Here is a 21,149-nt window from a genome sequence, read left to right as displayed (position 1 = left end):
AATTATTAAGAACAGAGAAAAAAGCTACTATAAAAGCCTCTATTAAAGGTATTTGACAATAAACTCTTTAAGTGAAAGTGAAAATTACTTGAAATGCTCTGTACTTAATGACTACTCAGAGCTCTTTACTCAAATATGTGTATACAAATACAAATATGTATATATATGTATATACATACACACACAATTTGGGTAGTTGTGATTTTTAAGGCCTCTAAATTATACATCAAGGGTTCTTGTCTAGTTGTCTTCCATACTGAATAAAAGGATCTAAAACACTAAATAGGAAAACAAAGTAAGTATACCTAAACACAGAACAGACACTCAAAAATGGTTTGCTGGCTTATGAAGTAATGATTTAGTACCTTGTTGATAGCAGGATAACATCCTCTGGATGATTTCTGGTACTGGTATGCCTAGATAAATGGACAGCTGATGATAATCAAGGGAGATATTCTCAATAGGATTCTCCTTGACTTTGTCAATATCCTCTTGTTTCATTCCAAGGCGCAGAAGAATATCAGAAACCTTTTTCCAAATTGAATTGAACTGTAACTCAGTGAGACCATTCATCAGAATCTCACTGAGGAGGATATCTCTGTACTTGCAGAGCCTCAGAATGTCTGCAGACTTAGAGAGATCAGAAGACGGTGGTTCCATATCCCAGCCTTTTCTGGGTGCAGGGAATACATTCAGATGTTTAATGAGTGCTAATAAGAGGCATAAGTCAAACTGTTTGGACTGTGGTAGTTCCTTGTTTGGGGGATAAAGCAGATGCCATGATCCACCCAAAGGATGATTGGTCCAAAGATGATTGTAGTAGGGTTCCAGCACATTCTTGTGTATAAGCAGTTCTTTTTTCAAAAGAGTGGGTGGCATAGCCTCATCAAATATTTGTCGGACAATGTCAGTACCAGAAATAATAATTATATGAAGCAGATGATAGAAATAATTATAATCAAGTTTGAAGATAGGCATTTCATCTGAAAATGAATTTGGAGAAGTCAAAACAATCCATATTACTGTTCTTTTTCTATGTGGTCTCTCACATTGCACCCTAAGTTCCTGTAGGTTAGGAACTATTTCAAGGAATGAAGTAAAAGTAATTTTACCGTATCAGTGTTCCATATGCATGCTGCTCTCTGATTACCTATCAAAAACTCTAGTCAAAAGGAATATGCTTCTAAGAAAAGAACCTGAAGATTCCTCTAACTCAGGAGAAGGCTTTCAATCAACCATCTATGTTATTTAAGTAAATTAACTTTGGCAAAAAATGGCAAAGTAGATCTGAAAATTCTGGAATATGTAAGGAATAGCAATTTTCTAAGTTTAAATATAATTTACATAAATATTTTTACTTATATTTTACATGAAGTCAGTACTGTCCAGTAGAACTCGCCATGCCAAAAGTGGTACATGCACAGTCTACCACACAATGAGTGATCAACAACTGAGACTTAAAGGTTATTTGATGTCACTGCAGATTTAACTACACATGGCTACTGTCTATCATATTAGATAGTTCAAATACATATTAGTTAACACAGTTATCTAATGAGTTGCTACTAAAAGTACAGTCCATAGACCAGAAGTTTCAGCACCTACCTGAGACACGCCCAATCTTGGATACCACCACAAACCTACCTATTGAATAGACACCTGAGAATTTGTTTGGTTGGTTTTTTTTTTGGGGGGGGGATTCTTTTATTTGTTTGTTTGATTTTTAATCATCAGATGATAGGATATAAGGACTCTCTAATAAACTTAATAATTGCATTGTTATTTTAACAATGAAATGGAATGAAGAACCAGACTAAATTACTTGATACTTTCCAGTTTAACTAAACTTCAGAGCAAAGCAGGCTGAAGTAGGTTTGAAAGTAGTGGAAATTCAGTCTATGATAGTATTTAGTTTCTGTGTGAACAGTAAACTGTGTGTTTATCATAAAAATACAGCTTTGCTATTTTCCTTCACGGTTTTGTATTTTAAGAGATTTTTAATGAATAACTTTGCTTAGTAAACTTGATATGCCCTGTGAAAACAAACACAATGTAGGAGAAATTTCTCAGAAGGCCTTCTCTATACTGTCAAGCACAGAGCACACTAGCATTAGGGGCATCTAGTCTCCCTAGTAAGAGGTGTTGACCCCAATTCTTCTTCCATGGAAACAGGGACCAATATGGTCTCCAATGATGAACAGAATTGTGCCTGGTACACTTCTAAAGAGCTGGCATGTGAATTTAGAATACTTGACCCAAGCTCCAAAATGTTTAGTCCTTCCCTTTTGGATTGCTTACATGCTTGTTTTTTTAAGTAACAAGAAGGGAAGAGCTGGATGAAAACACTCCTAGGTAAATCCTACCATATACTCACAAATATGTTCCAGAGTTAACATGTCTCGCCATAGAATGCCAAAGCAATATGAGTGCCATACACTTGATGTTTTATTGTCTATGGGGTTCTAGAATACAGCAAGAACTATTGGGTGGAATAAACCTGATGTCTGTGAATAGCAACCATTAAAAACTGCATAACTGCAATTATGAATGATACTTTACAGAGACAGTAAATAATTCCACAATACTTTTCAGTAGGAGTCATATAAAAAAGTAATACCTTTCGTATTGAATTTTAAATCAAATTCTGATCTTATATCAGTGTCAGTTAATTCCAGAGACATCAACTTCTTGTAACTGTAAGTAGAAAAAAAAATATTATAGTGAAAAGTACCAAAGTGAGATCACATTTTTGATATAACCAACAGATGTGAATGTTTTTCTTCTATCTACAAATAATTTGAAAGGAATGGGAAAAGATAATTTGAATACAAAATAAAAGCCACTAGCAATGACAAAGGTACACTGTAATTTCATTGTAACAAGAAGAACACAGAATTAAAAATGTTCATTCAAAAAGAATTCTATGATGCAAGAACTACGTGGTAGCTGAAAGAGAGAAATGAAAGTATTAATAGTTTCAGCTCCTCTATGCCCACTTTAAAGACAAAAAGCAGCAAACCGGAACTCTTTCATGTACTATCATGATCAGAAAAGTTAAATAAATAATAACTAAAGGTAACACAACTTATTCAGTTTCAAGAGATATTTAAAAAATAAAAACTCTTAAAATAATGTTAACGTAATTAGAAGGAATGGAAGGAAAAGCGAGAAAATTTGCTAAACAGGTAAATGCTGTGAATAAGTGAAAACTGTATTGTAGCTTTGAAATGAACTTTAACCCACATAACAAATACCAGATAGTAATAATAGGAAGTGCACTTTGTGGTTGTTACTGTTTGTTGATAATGAATCATATCCCTGGTATCTTTACATGGAAAATCTAAAGCTCAAATGAATTACTGTTAAAAAACTAGATAAAAAGAATTATATAAGACTGGTCATAGGAAATGTAAATTGGTAAAACTATTGTGGAAAAAAAGTTTAACAGCATCTAGTAAGTTAAAGATATGCATAAAACGTCTAGAAGTTCTAAGTAAATGCTATGAAAAAATTCCACACATATTTATATTTATTTTAGCACTATTTATATAGTTTAAGATAAGTAACACAATTATCTAGTAATAATAGTGTAAGTGTTGGTATAAAACAAAGTTACAGCAAGGAAATAACACAAATGATTCACACAATATATAGTTTAAGAATGCACAAAATACAAATGTGTTTATACACAGGTTCCCCACAAAAAAACTTATTATAAGCAAAAAATACATTATGCAACTTTGAAAACAAGCTACACTAGGTTAGAAATGTATACTAGAAATTCTTGAGTAATTAAAACTTAGAAACAGAAAGAGCAGCATGAAAAGTAATAGGGCAGCAGTGCTGGAGTTAAGAGCACTCACTGCGTTAGCACAGGACACCAGTTTAGTGCCCACAACTGTCCGTAACTTCAGCTTTATAGGATTTAACACCTGTTCTGACTTTCACAAGCTCCTACACACACAAGCGTGCGCGCACACACACACACACACAAAATCTATTAAGACACACAAATAAAAAACGATGAGATGGAAAAATATAAGATATAGATTTAAATAAATAATCTCAATAACTGCAGAATATACATATTTAAAATATGTATGAATAAAGATTAATAAAGTCAAAAATTTAAAATTGAAAATAAGAGATAATCTTTGCCATCTACAAAAATAAATCAAGTTCCAATGAGATACATAGGTTGAAAAAAATGGATAAAAAATGCAAATGTTAATACCAGACAAAGAGATCTGAAGTAGGATTGTAAGGGATAATAAAGATTTTAAGTGTGGGACTACATAAATGACGTGCATTTAAACACCTAATAAAACAGCTAAAAAAAAAATAAAGATAAACCAAAGACAGCAGATAACTTTTTCAATTAGTCAAGATACAGATATAAAACACTGAAACTAAATGTAAATTGGTACCTAATGTGGGGCCCAAATGTTCACAGAGTGCATGAAAGCTGACACAAACAAAAACAGATATGGTTTCTTTAAGAGGCACTGTTGTGCAGTGGAGAACTTAAGAGGCTGGCACACTAAGTAGAAATAGCAATCTAAGTAAAAATGAGAGTCACAGTGCAGGCACCAAATTCCTAAAATGGGGACGGTTAAATGCAAGCTCAGCTCTCATGGACTCAAGTATGGTGCACAGCCAACTTCCAGAGTCACACTGTGGAGGGCCTAGCTGCCACTTAGCAGTTAAAGGTTGGGCTCGTGTATTCAGAGAACACTACAGGTGCACAGTAAAACAGGACCAGACTTAAAAACAAACAAACAAACAGAAACTTTAAAACAGGTTACAGTGTACATAAGTGCTTAAAAGAGAAAAGAAAATGGGTATAGACAGGAAACAACAAATAGTTTAAAACTAATTAAGCAAACTCTTTAAAGGTAAGAGTAAGTGAATAAGCTACACAAAATGGGAAATACAGAGAGTCTGGAACCTGTATGGTGCTTTGCTGACTTTGAATTATCTTAATTTTAATGAGTGAACAACAGCTGCTGAGAGACACAGGATTCTAAAAGGAACATACTTTAGGAATATCTTAACTTTAAAATAGAATTCATAAAATGTATTGTGCTGAGGAGGTTATGCTTTTGTTTCCACAGGAAATGAAAGGCTGTGGATTCTTTCAAAATTAATAGAGATTAGATTTGATTGGGGGATAGCCCCTGGAAATCTTGGCTACAGGCATAATGAAATAAACCAAGAAAAATGATAAGACAGGTGAGATAGATGCTGATCCCTTGGCATGGGAACAGCATTAAGACCAGATGAGACATGATAAATCCTGTTGGTTACACAGAGATCTCTCCATGACTTATTACATGCCATCCTTTCACATGGTACGGAAAGAGGTTTGGTTATACAGTCCAAATAAACTTATAAAGTTGACAGACATATTTTTTTTTCCTTTTGGTTTTTCGACAGGATTTCTCTGTGTAACAGCCACAGCTGTCCTAGCTCCTGTAGATGAGGCTGTTCTTGAACCCAGAGATCTGCCTGCCTCTGCCTCCCAAGTGCTAGGATTCAAGGTCTGTGACACCACCGCCTGGTGGTTTGTTTTTATTTTTTTGTTTTGTTTCGTTGGACAGACATCTTTTACCTGATGAAAGATAAATACTAAAAAAATCACCTTTGGCTGGATAACACAGTCCATATTTGTGTGAATGCAGATATGTATGTTAACCTTTGAAAGATTGTTTTCAGAAAAAAAAATGGGCCAGACACCAATGAAAATGGGTGGTCCAGGTGATGGGAGATGTCCTTCTGCATATTTATGTTGCTTTTACTGGCTGATGAATAAAGCTGTTTGGACCAATGGCTTAGCAGAGTAAATCCAGGCAGGAAATCCAGACAGATATATGAAGAGAAAGCAGGCAGACTTAAGGAGATGCCATGTAGCTGCTGAAGGAGAAAGACACAGCCGAAACCTTACTGGCAGCCACAATCTCATGGTGACATATAGATTAACAAAAACGGGTTAATTGAAGATAGAGTTAGCCATGAATAAGCCTGAGCCATTGGCCAAACAGTGTTATAATTAATATAGTTTCTGTGTGAATATTCAGGTCTGGGTGGTAGGGAAATGAACAAGTAGTCTCTGTCTACACCCAGATGATCAAGCCTTTCACAGTGCCTCTGTTGCAGTTTGTTTAGAGTTCTGAGTTCAGAACACTTCAAGGCTGCTAGTTGAGAAATTCCAGCCACATAGATTATTCACGCCAGGACTTCAGATAAGTTATGCACTTTCCTATAACAGAAACTAGACAAGTGTTATAACTAGTTTTCTTAGGACTTGACCAGTATTTCATTTTTTTCCGGATCCCCTGGGGATACCATGGCACACAGACAACCGGAAGAAGTCTAGAGAACACACATCCATATTCCCAAGAGGTGGGGTGGGTGATTTTCAATCATTTGGTAGGTAATGGATATTTGTCATCATTTTGTGGGGATATGGGAACACAAAATAAAAAGAAAACTATTCATCTCAAATATTTTACATTGGTATGGATTTTTGTATATCAAAAGAAATTTAAGGTTATTTTTGTTACACTATATGTTTCTACTCTTGTTTAAAGTATTGTACCTAAGCAGCTCATTTAAAAATGTAAAGTTCTAGTCCTTGAAAACTATTATTATAAACTGCTCAGAAAAATTAAGAAATGTAGGTTAGCAGTTAGTTGATAACAATCAAACTTATGGTTATGTTAGGTGTATTTTTCAAGGTTAAACATATATATTTTAGATAACTAATCTTTATATGCTTCAGAGACCGACAGAATACGATATTCAAGATGTTTAATAACATAAAGCTTTTCATGATACTGAGACACATCTGCTCTTGACAGCACCATCTACTTAATAAAAGGATGACAGGCAAAGAAGAACCTCCATATGGAGTTTGCTTTCTTTGTGACAAAGCTAGCCATTTAGGCAAGAACCTACCACTGCCTAGACTACTGACAGTATACTGCAGAGGAACCTTAGGTGACTGTCTAGGCAGACAGATATCTTTGTCATTTCTAGTTTTGCAAGTTGTTTGCTCTGCACTTCCTGTTTACTCACATAATATTACATCCTTCTCAGGTCTCTAATGTAGTTGAAGACAAAATAGTTATAGTTTTCCTTGTTACCAAATTCAAAAAAGAAACTTATAGAATAGATGCAAAGTTTATAAGATTGAGAAACATAAAAGTCTAAATTATTTATCTAAGAAAATATTTTGAGGTTTAAAAATAATTTTGGGTTGGTAATACAAGTCAGGATAGGAAGCAAATTAGGAACAAAACTTTGGACTCACCAAGAATATAATAATAATGGAGTATTTTCTCTGAATTTGCCAAGTGCGAATGGGCAATCAAGAGCCAGAGAGAGAGCGCGAGCTCAGTGGATTGTGAGCTTGTTTGTAAATGCAATCCCTAGATTACACAGGTGGTAAGAGGGAACTGACTCCCAAAAGCTGTCCTCTTCTTTTCACATAGATGCCATGGCAGATGTATGTACACACACACACACATTCACCATATAAACAAAGATTTTAAAAGAAAATATGAAGCAAATTAGTAAACACAATACAAACAGAAGCAGGAAATTAATAAAGAGAAAACATTAAAAATACTGCACATGCCTTTAATCCCAGTACATAGAAGGCAGAAGGAGGCAGATCTCTTAGGCCAACCTGGTCTACTGGGTTCCAGCAAAGCCAGGGCAATATAGAGAAAACTAGTCACAATAAAAAAACAAAGAAACCAGAATTTGTAAACAAAGAAAAAAAACAGTGAGAAAAAAATAATATGATTCTTGGAAAGAATCAGTGAAATTGAAAAAAAGCTTTAATTTAGAATAGTTAAGAAAAAGAGAGAAAAGATCCAAACTGCAAAAACAGGAAATGAAGTGACATTATTACATCATTATAAACCTAAAATTCCTGCTTAAAGAAACCATAAAATTAAATCAGTGAAATGAATAGACAGAGTTACCTTAGGAGGAGTTAGAAATTCTCTTGTCTGCCCTGCTAATCACCTAGTGTTTGCAAAATTAAAACAGTCCATCCAAAGGCAAATGATATCTACTGAAACTACCACCCAAGAAACAAACTATACAGTTTAAAATCAGTCACATTAACCACCTATCAAAACAAAAGTATATTATACATTGGAGAATAATAGAATTCAGAATCTTATGTTTCAGGTATTATTTTGTGGGTTGGGAGCAAACCAGCAAGCAATACAAAAATACCCTCACTGACTATCAAATGCTTATCTTCTAATATGCAAGCAAGTATAATAAACATTAGTACATGTTTTGAGAAGCATAGAAGGAGTTATGATTAAACCCCCACTCTCAATAACTAGGCAAAACCCAAAAAAGTACAAGATTTAATGCCAGGTCTGAGTGTTTTACCTCTAGGTAAAATTCTGGAGATTACTTAACATGACACACTCCACTCAACAAACTACACGAAGCTCATTCATACAGTCGAAGCAGAATGGTAGGAGATGATATAGTGAGTTCAGCAGGACAAGGTGAATATAGAAACAAGCTAAGTAGACTGGCATTGATCCTAAAAGGAATGTGAAGCCTCTGAAATATTGTCAAACACAAAAATCATATATTTGAATTCTTTTCTTTAAAAAGTACTAGTCAAAGCTAAATAAACAAGAGACTTTAGAAAAAAGCATGGCTAAGGACAGATCTGTTAAGAAGAAATTTTAAAATGGTCATATTATAGAAAGAAAAAATTTTAAAATGGTCATACTATACAAAGCATCCTAAGATTCAATGCAATATCTACAAAAACTCCTTAATAATTTTTACTGAACTAAAGTCAAGAATCCTAAATTTCATACAGATAAAGATCCCCAAATAGACAAAGCAAACGTGAGTAGAAAGAGGAACAACCAGGAGCAGGCCTGGGATGATAAACTCCACAGTAGCAGGACTGAGCCAGCGACCTAGGCCAGAGCAGGTCTGAGTTGGGGAGCTCGACAGGAGTGGGGCTGAGCTACCTAGGCCAGAGCGGGCCTGAGACAGAAAGCTCCGCAGGAGCGGGAAGAGATCCAGACCAGGGACATTTGTATAGGAAGGACTGAGCCAGCAACCTGGGCAGGAGCAAGCACTGAACGGCAAACTCCACATGAGCAGGATTGAGCCAGGGACCTGGGCTGGAGTGGCCTTGGACGGTGAACTTTATGGGAGCAGCAACTGATCCAGACCAGGGACAGTTGCAGAAGGACTAGGTCAGCAACCTAGGCTAGAGCAGACGCTAAGAGAGACATACACAGATCTAATCTACATGGGAAGTAGTAAAAGACAAGATCTCCAGAGTAAATAAAGAGCATGGGGATCTTGGGAGAGGGCTTAAGGCGGGGAAGGTAGGGAGGGGAACAGCAAAAAATGTATAGCTCAATAAAATCAAGAAAGAAGGAAAGATAGAAAGAAAGTCAGCATACCACAGAATACTTCTAAATTTATGGATATAATGGCATTTTTCAGATTAGTCAAGTCATAGAATTAGCCTAGGTTGCCACTTGACAATGAATGGGTAAGAAAAATAGAGTAAGATTCAACCACAAGAAGAACTAAATCAAATCATTCACAAGAAAATGGATGAAACCAACGAATATTGTATTAAAAAAAAAAACAAAGAAACACGGCCTCTTGAAAAAGATAATTACCATCTTATACCTCACATATGGGATGTAGATGAAATTAAATGGAGAAGAGGAGCTGCAGAGAGTAGCAAAAGCAGAGGGGAGACCGGCAAATCTCTAGAGTTTACTGGCCAGCATTCTGTCTCAGAAGAAAAGATCAAGAGCACTAAGGAAGACATTCAATGTTGACATCTGGCCTATGAATGCACATGCACACTGCCATATGAATATATACATGCAACTCACCGCTCAACTAATATATTTAAGAAAAGGGAAGGGTTAGAACAATGTTTTAATAACTGTAGCTTCTTATTTCCACAGCAATATTCTATGCCTCTGTAAATATGTTCCTTAACATATACATCAACACTCTTGAGCAATGTGTTTTGTTTACCTACAAAATAGGAAGATTTTAAATTTAAGATAAGCTTTGATGTCTACATAAGCTTTGAAAAATAAATAGTTTTTATATTATAACAAAAAACCTAATGTTATTTTAAGAAATATGTTTTGTTTTCAGAAAATGGTTAGTTTTACACTTAGTGGTAACCATGTAATTTTTCCTTCCTTGTTTTAAAATGCAAATACCTACAACAGTAGGAAAAGAAGGAGGAACAAATGAGAACTCACTGTGATTTTTTTTCATAACAAATACTATTAAATAGATGCCCTAAAACTGATAGAAAACAGAAAGAACAAATGAAACACAGAAATGTTCAGAAAAAAGTAACAATATTTTATTTCAAGCTTACCTTGCTCCTAAATTTTCGATGGTTATATATTCATCCTTTCTCACCACTTCAAACTGCAAGTGATGGAGAAAAAAAGCCCTAAAATAGTTCAATTTTCAAAATTCTTTAAGTTCTTAACTTCCACATTTACAAAATGATACTTAGAATAAAAGCACATTGACTATAAAACAAATGACACAAGCTAAACAACATAAAACACCACTCAGAAGACAAATTACAGTTGCTCTTAAAAGCAGCCAATTTAACATTATCATGTGATTTGAATGCCGACACTGAAATATAAAAGAAACTTAAGATATAAAAGAACCATAAATAGCAAGACAAATAATAAGTTTCATTTATAGTTCTAGTTTTAATTCTGCTTATCTTAAACTAAAAATTTCAGATATTCTATGAATTAAAAACTATGTGTACTATGCTTTATTTAACAGGTAACAGATGTACATTAAACAGACATTAGATAGTTATTTAAAAACTAAATGGTTCAGGGCCTGGAGATAGAGCTTAGCAGTAAGGTATACTTTGAGCATGTTGAGGTCCTTTATTTAACTTGAAGTTCCACCAAAAGAGAGAAAGAGTCAGAAAGTCTAAATTTATTTTGAATTTAAATTGGAAAGAAGTAGTTAAATTATCATACTTTATCATTATTCCTCACCACTAGTTCACAGATGCTATATTTATCTATTTCTACTGTTTAAATTTTCTTATACTTAAAGATCATTTAATATACCAGATAAAACAGGAATAAAAAGGGCAGAGAGCTGAGTCACCAAAACTAGAATGTAGCTAGGATTCTGTTGTTATTGTTAAGAATATGCCAAAAATAGTACTACAAAGAAGGCAGGCAAGAAAAGTCACTCACCAAAATTTTGACAATTCCAGGTACATCGCATTGTAGCATCCTTACCATGTCACCTGCACATCCATCTTTCAAACATTTTTTCCCACTAAAACTCTAAAATCGTTCATAGAAAAACATAAAATTATAAAATCAGCATTGTACAAATCTAAGGCACTTAAGCAATGAAGGTTAGAAGCAGATAATGTTGTGTGACAAACTGAATGATATAAATAAATTAAAAGTGAGCTGTTCAGTTACAGGTTCAAAAACAGCTTTTACCCAACACCTCCACCCCGCCCCAAACACACACTTATACTTCCCTACAACACAACACTGTTAGAATATATGGACTTAATGTTTTTCCCAGGAAGAATTAGGTCTACATATTAATTAGAGCTTTGTTAAGTGACATGGTTACTGGCATGAAATAATGTCCATAAAAGAATGGGTAAAGGTGCCTCCAGGGTGTGTCAGCTGAGAGTAAGTGCATGTGTGGATAGTTGTTATTTAGTAATTCATGCATGACAAAACCTATTAAGATTTGTACAAAAATATAAGTACTATTTCTGGATAAGAATTCATAGTTTATTACTATTTTGATCTTGACTTTACTGTGCGACCTAAGTATGTACTACTCAGTAGAAATGACAGATAGTAAGAGATTTCAAATGTTTAAGTAGTCACTATATAAGCAGAGCAAGTGAAATGAGTTTTCAATCTTTATTTAAATAAAATCAAAGTTCCTATAAAAGAATTAGTGAGCTGTTCAATATATTTTTTATCAATATGTATGTTGTAACATTTTACTTTAATTTTTTAGATTCAAACTTTTTAAATTTGTTTTTAAAAAATTATTGAGGTATTCATTTTTCTCCACTCCCCTCCCTTCCTTACCTCTTTCTTTCTACTTTCTCCCTTAAGGAGCTATAATACAGCCTAAAGAATACAAGATAATCCTGAAAAGAAACTTTAAGTTTAAGCACAAAGTGTATTAAATTTCCATAAGCTACTTAAGGATTCTAGAGAAAAGGGAGTAATAAAAACAGTGAAGTTTCTGGCCCTGATCTTGCCATTTCCTCTGGTTAATTTCTATTTTCTCTACTTTTCTGTCTAATACTGAGAAAAACCAATTGTCCCGTCAAGTACATGGACTTAAAAGTATCTATATATCACGTTAATGCTTTATATGTTTTATTTTATTTTATTTTATTTTTTTTTTATTTTTCGAGACAGGGTTTCTCCGTAGCTTTTGGTTCCTGTCCTGGAACTAGCTCTTGTAGACCAGGCTGGCCTCGAACTCACAGACATGCCAGTTTATTGCCTTTATCTGCTCACTCCCCCACAAACCCTATGAAATATGTACACCTCTCTGTCATTTCAGAGCTGATAAATATTAGTCACAATGGTGTAGTTACCAGTCTAATATAATAAAACTGGAACTTGGTTCAAACTAGATTTGATCCCGAATCTGCCACCTCCAAGTCCAATGTTCTTTTCTACTGTACCACTATTGCTTAAGGGCATTTTTCTTGTTTACATGATGTAAAATTTGTAAAACTTAAAGTCACAAAATAACCATGGCAATAAAACGAATAATTAATACAGAAAAAAGCTCTGGATTTCACTTTAACACTAACTCTATCACGACTGACACGAGTATATCTGAACACTAACTCTTCTTCTCCTATTCCAACTTTCAAATTGAATTTACCCATAAAATATGAGTGTCAGGGAGACAAACACCAGACGGAACTGAAGGTGGAAAGGAGGAAAAAGTGAGTGTGAGCACAAAGAGAACACGGGGAAGGGAGTGACATGCTGTGCTGTGGGTGACAGTGCAATACCTCATCACTTTCTCCTGGATACTTTAAGTTCTTGAACTTTTTCCAACAAATTTTATGGAAGTAAACACAGCAACTTTTACTGCACATTAGCTGAAAAAATCCCTTGGAAAAATATAGATACAGAAATATAATTCATGTTAACATAGAAATACCATCTGAAGTCATTTTAAAATTCTATAACTTATAGATTATACTTTATTATAACACTGTTTTATACAACATTCAGAATTTATTAGCAAAGACTGTATATACCAAGCGAACTTCTGATACTGTAGAATTAATAAAGTCAGAAAAATAAGGACAATAAAAAAGGAGAGAAGGGCAATAATTTGAACTAGGCAATGTAAAATTTTCCATATTCTATGGTACAAGAAAATAACAAACACCATCAAATTTTTTTTTTTTTTTTTTTTGTGGAACACGCTATCTATGCATCCCCACTTTTACATTCCTCTTTTCCTCCAGCTCAGCCCACTTCTGTGCCATTATTCTGTGAATTCCTCTGTTAACCTCCCAGGAGACCTGGTGAAAGAATTCCAAGTCTGCTATATTTTCCAAGAATAAACTGTTGTACTCTCTCCAGGAACTTCTTTCTTTAAATAGGAATTCTCCTTAGATTACAATGGTCTCAACTATAAATAGAACTTTTGTTACTACATGACATTCATTTGGTTGAAATCCTGAAGCTACTCTAAACCATAGACTGACTTACCATAGCCCCAAAGACTTGAATACTACATCTCTCTGCCTGTCCTACTTGTGCAGAGAAACCCACAGCTGAGATGCTAGCCACTTTATTTCAGAAGCAGAATCTGGCATGTACTGAGAGTGATAGTTCTCACCTTGGTTCAGAGATTACAAGATCAAAGTGGCTCACATTCCTACTTTTACTCTTTCTTCACCCAAGGATTCACAGAGAGAGAGGGGGATCACTTATTTAGTAACATGAGCCCTGAGAATTGATCACTTCTAAGTATATATGCCACCTTTCCCAATTTCTACCATTTTTCATTATAAAGCAGAAGAAAATTTATCTTTTTATTATCTTACTTTTGAGAACTTCATAAGCACTGCATTTAACATCACTTTTGGCCTCCTCCCTCTCAAATTTATCTTTTTCTTATTATTGTACATATACACACATGTCTAAATGTATATTGTGTGCATATATATGCACATCTGTATAAACAAACTATTGGCTCAACTTAGTGTTGTTAGTCTGTATATGTATACAAGACTGACTGAATAATCTACGCTGCAGCTCCTCCTTGGAAGAAACTGATTGTCCCTTTCTCAGCAGGGAAGGGACCATGTGGAATTTTCCCTGTTTGCACTGGCAGGTCAACTTCTGTCATTATTAGGCAACCACATGTTAATATTCAAGGGTGTACTTTCCCTGTCAAGTGTAGGGAACACTATGTAGCTTCTGGGCTTCTGGCTCTTACAATCTTTTCACCTCTTATTTTTTTAATGATTTTACCTAAGTCTTAACTATTGGGGGTATGTGGCAGACATATCAGTTGGGGCTGGGTACTCCATAGTCACGTGTGTGTGTGTGTGCGTGTGTGTGTGTGTGTGTGTGTGTGTGTGTGTGTGTGTAAATGCTGCTATGTAACATTGGGTGATATTGCTCTCCACAAAAGCCACGCCTATCTGAAAAAAACCACAGAGACAGACAGAAGAAAGAAAACTCCCTCCCAGTTGTTGGTCAAAGGAATAGAAGAGTTCCCCCCAAAAATGCAAAAAATTGACATTTACTTTAGTTGACTTCCAGAGCTTTAAGATAAAGCCCTATTTCTGCAGACACCTCTAATTTCAGACACAGAATTTGGAGCAACGGAGCAAGAATTGACTTGGAAGCCTCCTCCCTAAATTCCGCTGTTCATGGTTACCAGAATGTACTATAAAAGCTGCTGAAGAAGAAGAGTAAACTCTAATGTTACTCAGCTATAAACCACAATGACGACCACACCATCAAGATATCCACAATGATGCAATGCTGGCAATATTACCTTAGGGGTAACCAAAAGCTGTCTATTGGATTTAAGGCCTACTCAGTGGGAGGGAACTCGTGCTTCGTACTAGAACCTAGCCAAATATTCTTGGCTGGAGAGGTAACACGCCCCAAAGGAGAACTGATCATTGTCATTTTCTAACTGTATAGCCAACATATAACCAATACAATATCTAACTATAGTCTAAATATTTATCCTTATTCCCACAGATAAGTGTAGCTCTTACCACTCATCAAAGAAGCTTCTTTTTGCAACAGAGATTATTTCAGAAATCCACAACTGGTCAAAATATAGAGAACAGATTATTTTACTGTATGAATGAAGGGCAAATAGCCATAACTTCAGAGGCAGGTGATTATTACAAAAACTTCAGCAAAACCAACCTATTCTTCTACTGATTCATAGAATATAATTAATATTGACTGTGAATACATGTTCTCAGAGACAAACTACTTCTTAATTATATCACATTATAATTAAAGTAAATACTGTTCTTTAATTTTTTTTCCACAGAGCAGGGACAAAATTCAGGAACCTGCACTTACCTCAGTAGAGCTCTGACAAAGAGCCACATCCTACACCTTACATAGTATTTTCATGTATATTGCTAAAATAATGTTAACTGTTTTATATTCTATGACATTTAAAATCGTTAAATGGTAATTATGTTACCTTATAGTTAGTGTTCTTTAAAATGTCAGCTTCACAAGAGCGCTCACAATCAAGATAACTGCAAATGGTCTGTTTCATTATATTACTTTCAGTTGTTTGGATAAAATTATTGAGAACATCCTAGAATTTAAAAACACATACTCTTGTGAATTATCTATAATAAATTAAGCCCGAAACATATCCAAGATTTACCTTAAGTAACATATGCAAGGATCCCATTTTAAATTACTCTGTGTTTGTGTATGCACATATGTATAATAGTAACACAACTTATTTATCCAGTCCAAAGTAAATAAATAGAAAAGCCCTAAACTAGGAAAAAATAGATATCTTACAGATAGAAAGTAGACAAGTCTATGTTTGAAACTCTATATCTCTTCCATATTCTAAGCCATGGTATGTTCTTATCAGGAACTGTATACATATTTATTTCAGAATTAGAGCCAATCAAGACACAATGACAGTGGAACTACTACAATGGTGCAATATGACAATTAAAGGCACAGTGGGCAGAAGAATGATACAGAAATATTTCTCCAATGCCAAGTCATAGCATGGAATAAATTTTCTCATTTTAAACTAGTTAACTTTAAGCAAATTATATTATATTATTTGAGTTAGACAAGTGCCTTAATACCTTTCAGAGAGAATATGTTATATCAAGTAGTAACAATATACTATGAATATATACAATATGAAAAGTAACCCTTTACAGGTTATTTAATGAACCATAACAACATATATAAATTTTACAAAAATCTGACAGAAGATATACCAAAATAACAACAACAACAAAACCAATAACAAAAAAAAAACTCAAAAAAGTAGTAATATTAGTGAATTAGTCTATTCATAGGGCAAAGACTATGATTAATAAGCATCAAAACAATAAAAAAATTGAGAATTTATCCTTAACAACTCTTAAAAAGAAAATGGAAAAAGTAAAATAGGTTACATGTAAAAAGCTAAAAATGAGACTAACATCAGATTTTTTTTAAAATAAGGTTAAAGGATAGAAAATAATGGAGAAAACAATGTAATGTGTTAAGCTGTTTGTCCTGTATTATGTTTGTACACCATTTGTGTAGATTCCCCATGGAGGGCAGAGATGGGGCACTCGATCCCCTGACTCTAGAGTTATAGATGGTTATGAACTGCTGTTGGGTCTAGGGATTAAATATGGGTCTTCTGGAAGAAGTGCCAGTGTTCTTAACCACTGAACAATCTCTCCACGCACCAGGAAAAATTTTTAATGATGGAAAAATTATTTGAACCTACAATTCTATGTCTAGGCAAGGCATATATAAAGTTCACAAAAATAGATTATTTTGAGAATTAAAAGATTTCAAAAAATTTATCTCCCTACTAAGCACTTAAGCTCGTATTGAAGTTACACCAGTCAAAACAACAAAGAAGGCCTAATGTGTAAAACTTCAGTTCTGAGACATAGAATATTACACAGAAAAGAGAAAGATAAAAGTCATCCCCAGGGAGAGGCCAATTTAACAAAATTCAGTAAAATGGGAGAAGTGTGTGCATGGGAGATGGGAGAGCATATGTATACTTAAAGGAGATGATATCTATATAAGAGAGCTCTCTAGTCCCACAACTGTTATACAGGAAGGGCAAGACAATACCTAAAAACATTTAAATACTAGGAAAGCTTTCAAGTAAGGAGGGGAAAAACGGCTATCTAAAGATCATAAATTAGAGATGCAGACAATGAAGCAAAAACTGGACTTTTAAGTCTTTAGTTTTTAATATTTTTCAATAAAATTGCCTCTATAAACTTCTTTGTATGAAATAAAGTGAAACTAAAAGTTTGAATAGTAAGGAAAATGGTTGAAGGGAGGAAAACAGTAAAAACATTAAAAAAAACAATTAGGGACTGTTTAGATAGGAACAAATATGAAAACTTTAAAAATATACAAAATTATTATTTAGTTAAGTCCATTAAAAGTCCTTTTTATCTTGACAGTGGCACAAAATAATCAGTCTACTGATTACTCATAAATGTATATTAAAATACATCATTCTGAATGGAAGTTTATAAAATTTATCCTTTCAATTCTGACAACTGAAACCTTCTATGCAATATGCCTCTTGATTTTCAGGGATGCTATTAGCTTTAAAGGCAAAATAAAATGTAATTATTCAAAAATATTTAAAGTAAAAGTTTAGTGAAAGATTTGCTCTTGAAATATCTACCAAGAGAAACATAGGGCTATTTCCACTTTAAACAAAGCAATTCAATGGCTTTGCAGTGGCTTCCCACAGGTCAGGGAACCCTGATTGCTCTTCGAGCAGATTGATCGGGGGAGGGGGAGGGAAATGGGAAGCGGTTGTGGGGACGAGGCAGAAATCCTTAATAAATAAATAAATTAAAAAAAAAAAAGAATATCATGCAAGAGAGGGTAGAAAGATTGTCAGAGGAAAAAAAAACTGTCAGAAGGTCTGGGGAGATAGAAGCTCTCATTCTTTATAATGAATATACACTCGTCTTCTGTACTAAGAGGAAGTAAAGAAACAACCATCAACACCTTTATCATGCAATAGCAGTGGCTTCATGAATCTACCATATAAATGTTATTCTAACAAAATGCTATCAGAATATACAAAGAGAATTTTATGTAAGAATGAAAAAACTGCAAAATTTTAGGTTAGACTATATGTTCAATAATACATACTAGTAGACACAGAGTAAAACTTGGTGTATTATACCAATTTTAATAAACATGCAGGAAATTATTAATGTGTACACCCATATGTATATAGAGAAGCAATTAAAAGGGAGAGAAGAATAATTTCTCCATTTGAATAAAAAGGAGTAAAATTAATTTTTCTTTATAGATAAAGGAGGTATTTTCTAACCAAATGATTTATTAATTTGAAAATTAAACAAAAAATAAAATAGCAAATACAATTATATAAAAAACTTAATTATTAAACATGTGTTTTTAAAAGACAAGTATTAGGCTAGTTAAGCTACTCGTCTTTGTATCTTGAAAATAGTGAAACTGATTCCTTTTTTTATCTAAATGTGCTCACATTCTGCACCAGGTAATAAAATTAAAGTTCTTTCTTACACACAAAAAATATTGCCAATAAAATAATGTATTATAGAATATTAGACACTTGATTTTAAGGTTACTTGGTAAAGATTACTTTGAATTGTCACAAGTTGTAAACTATTTTTAATAATTTCTTACTTTCAAAGTTGTACAAGTTGTGAACTATTTTTAATAATTTCTTACTTTGAAAGTTGTAGGGAAATCTTCATCATCTGTAGGATCTACGTCAAACCAATCATCATCTGTATCTCCTATTTCTCGCAAGCTTTTGTGAAATTCTAGTAGTCCTCCATTATACCTGCAAGGCAGTTTAAAGTAAATGTCAGTTTGAACTGGACTCAGGTGCTATATAGTTTATCAATGAGGGAACCAGAAACCCAACGAAGGTGGTGATAACCTCTGGCATGCTGTAGAAATACAAATACTAGGACTCTCACCTGTGGTAGACTGGGATGAAATACAGGTAGGAGGGGAGGCACTAGGTTATGTAGTAGCTCAAGCTTGAACAGTATGGGGGCCATGGTAATTAAAGGGGTTGTAGAGTTGGTTGGCTTTTGTTAACTGTCTTGGAGGCCTTGAAGAAAGAGAATGACAGGTATAGGTCAGCCAACTATAAGTTTAGCATGCACTTTGAAAGCCAGAAGGCCTCTAAGGCAGCATTTAAATTGATTCTCATTTCCTATACTCAATGTGTGCTGAAATTAAGGGTCAAATTTAATTAGAAGATAGGGCAAAATATAAAAGTAAACAAATGTACAAGCCTTGACAGGCCATTATCAAATCAGGACATTCTGTAAAAGCTAGAAGAATACTATGCTATGATAATTTAAAGAATTCTAACATTATATCATGTCAAAACTGAGGCCTGAATTTTATAATAAAAGGTAAAGCGCCTGCAATAAGACTTCAGGCCGAGCCTCAACGGGACTACTATTCTAAAATTAGGGGTTTGATAATGAATAAATAGACCTAGATATCTGAAATGAGAATACGTAAGTGAATGTGCTCAGAAATTGCAAGTGTATGAATTATTGTTTACCAATTTGACTAGGAAGGATTTCTTCTTCCTTGCTAGAATACAGCTGCCCGCCCCCCCTCCCCCATTATTTAGAGATCATTTAAAAATACCATCAGAGATGCATATCCCAAGAGAAGAAGACTATCTTTTTCAGATTTTTCTCTCTTCCCTCACTGCCCTTGGACCATGACAGCTAGGATCAGACATAATGGCCCAAGATGAAAATCAAAGACCAAGTCCAGGAAGAATAAAACACATATATATTCATCTAGTAATTGTCCAACATGACTGATATGAAAGAAACATGGAAGTAGATCCTAAGAATGTGAAACCAAGGAAAAACAGAAGCCTTAATGAGGAAGTGGATACGGATATAGGACAACTCACATACAAGTCATGATTCACTATTCTTTTTCTTGGGGGGGGGGGGGGTGAGACAAGGTTTCTCTGCGTAACAGCCCTAGCTGTACTAGAATTAACTCTTGTAAAGAAGGTTGTCCACAAACTCACAGAGATCCACCTGCCTCTGCCTCCTGAGTGCTGGGATTAAAGGTGTGCGCCACCACTGCCCATCTAATGATTCACTATTCTTGCAGGGACACCTGAGGCCAATCCTAACATGCTTTCAGAAACTTGATACAATTATGGTCAACAGTAAATGAGGTACAAAGGCTGGAAATTTCTTGGTATAGCATTAATAGAATCAGGAGGTTCAAAGGGTTCTAACAGGGTTGCTCTGTAAGAACACGGAACCTATCATTTTTTGGGAGTGTAAAAAGCCCTGAGTGAATTTGGTCATGATCCTGTCAAAGATCCTATAGCTACAGACTCAAAAGAATGGCAAAACCTTCCTTGGAGGACAAGTGTGAGTGCTGACCATTGCGTGTAGAAAATGTGCAACGTAGTTTTCTCCCTTTGGATGTTTACAGTCTAAAGAATGTTCCACCATAGAGACTACTCCTACTGACATTAGCTAAAGCTGTCTCCTTGATCCAGCTACATAAAAAACCCTTATGTCATTGATTATCTGAACTATTACTATTATGTAGTAACTCTACCTCCTTGTTCAGCTGTATGTAGTAATTCTGCTTCTTTGTTCAGATCTATATAATAAACATGCTTATTTTCCAGGGCTTTGTGGTTTCTCCAGCCAGGAGTACAGACCACCTGATCCCAGTTTTGGTCCATGTGTCTCCCTATTTTTTTTTTTATTCCCTCAATGCCTGAGTCATGTCTGTTCCTGGAGTTGGGCTGTATATAGCAATCACAGG

General features: G+C 34.5%; 1 protein-coding gene across 3 annotated transcripts in view; it reads right to left on the bottom strand.

Annotated features, from left to right (window-relative positions):
* Dzip3 (DAZ interacting zinc finger protein 3) overlaps positions 1 to 21,149 on the bottom strand; it is an 80,813-nt gene that overhangs the window by 33,271 nt on the left and 26,393 nt on the right. For all 3 annotated transcript variants that reach the window (XM_041672984.1, XM_041672986.1, XM_041672985.1), the window contains exons 8-14: positions 19,044 to 19,158; positions 15,790 to 15,909; positions 13,103 to 13,204; positions 11,280 to 11,372; positions 10,418 to 10,470; positions 2,618 to 2,694; positions 366 to 983 (exon numbers count right to left, since the gene is read on the bottom strand). In XM_041672984.1, coding sequence (XP_041528918.1) covers positions 366 to 983; positions 2,618 to 2,694; positions 10,418 to 10,470; positions 11,280 to 11,372; positions 13,103 to 13,204; positions 15,790 to 15,909; positions 19,044 to 19,158 — 1,178 coding nt within the window. The remainder of the gene's footprint in view (positions 1 to 365; positions 984 to 2,617; positions 2,695 to 10,417; positions 10,471 to 11,279; positions 11,373 to 13,102; positions 13,205 to 15,789; positions 15,910 to 19,043; positions 19,159 to 21,149) is intronic.

Source organism: Microtus oregoni, unplaced genomic scaffold (assembly GCF_018167655.1).
Source record: "Microtus oregoni isolate MIOR12 unplaced genomic scaffold, Mior012 000023F_ref0000262, whole genome shotgun sequence".
In the NCBI taxonomy this organism is placed as follows: Eukaryota; Metazoa; Chordata; class Mammalia; order Rodentia; family Cricetidae; genus Microtus; species Microtus oregoni.
The sequence above is the reverse complement of the archived record's forward strand: the minus strand, read 5'-3'. Positions and strand labels throughout refer to the sequence as shown.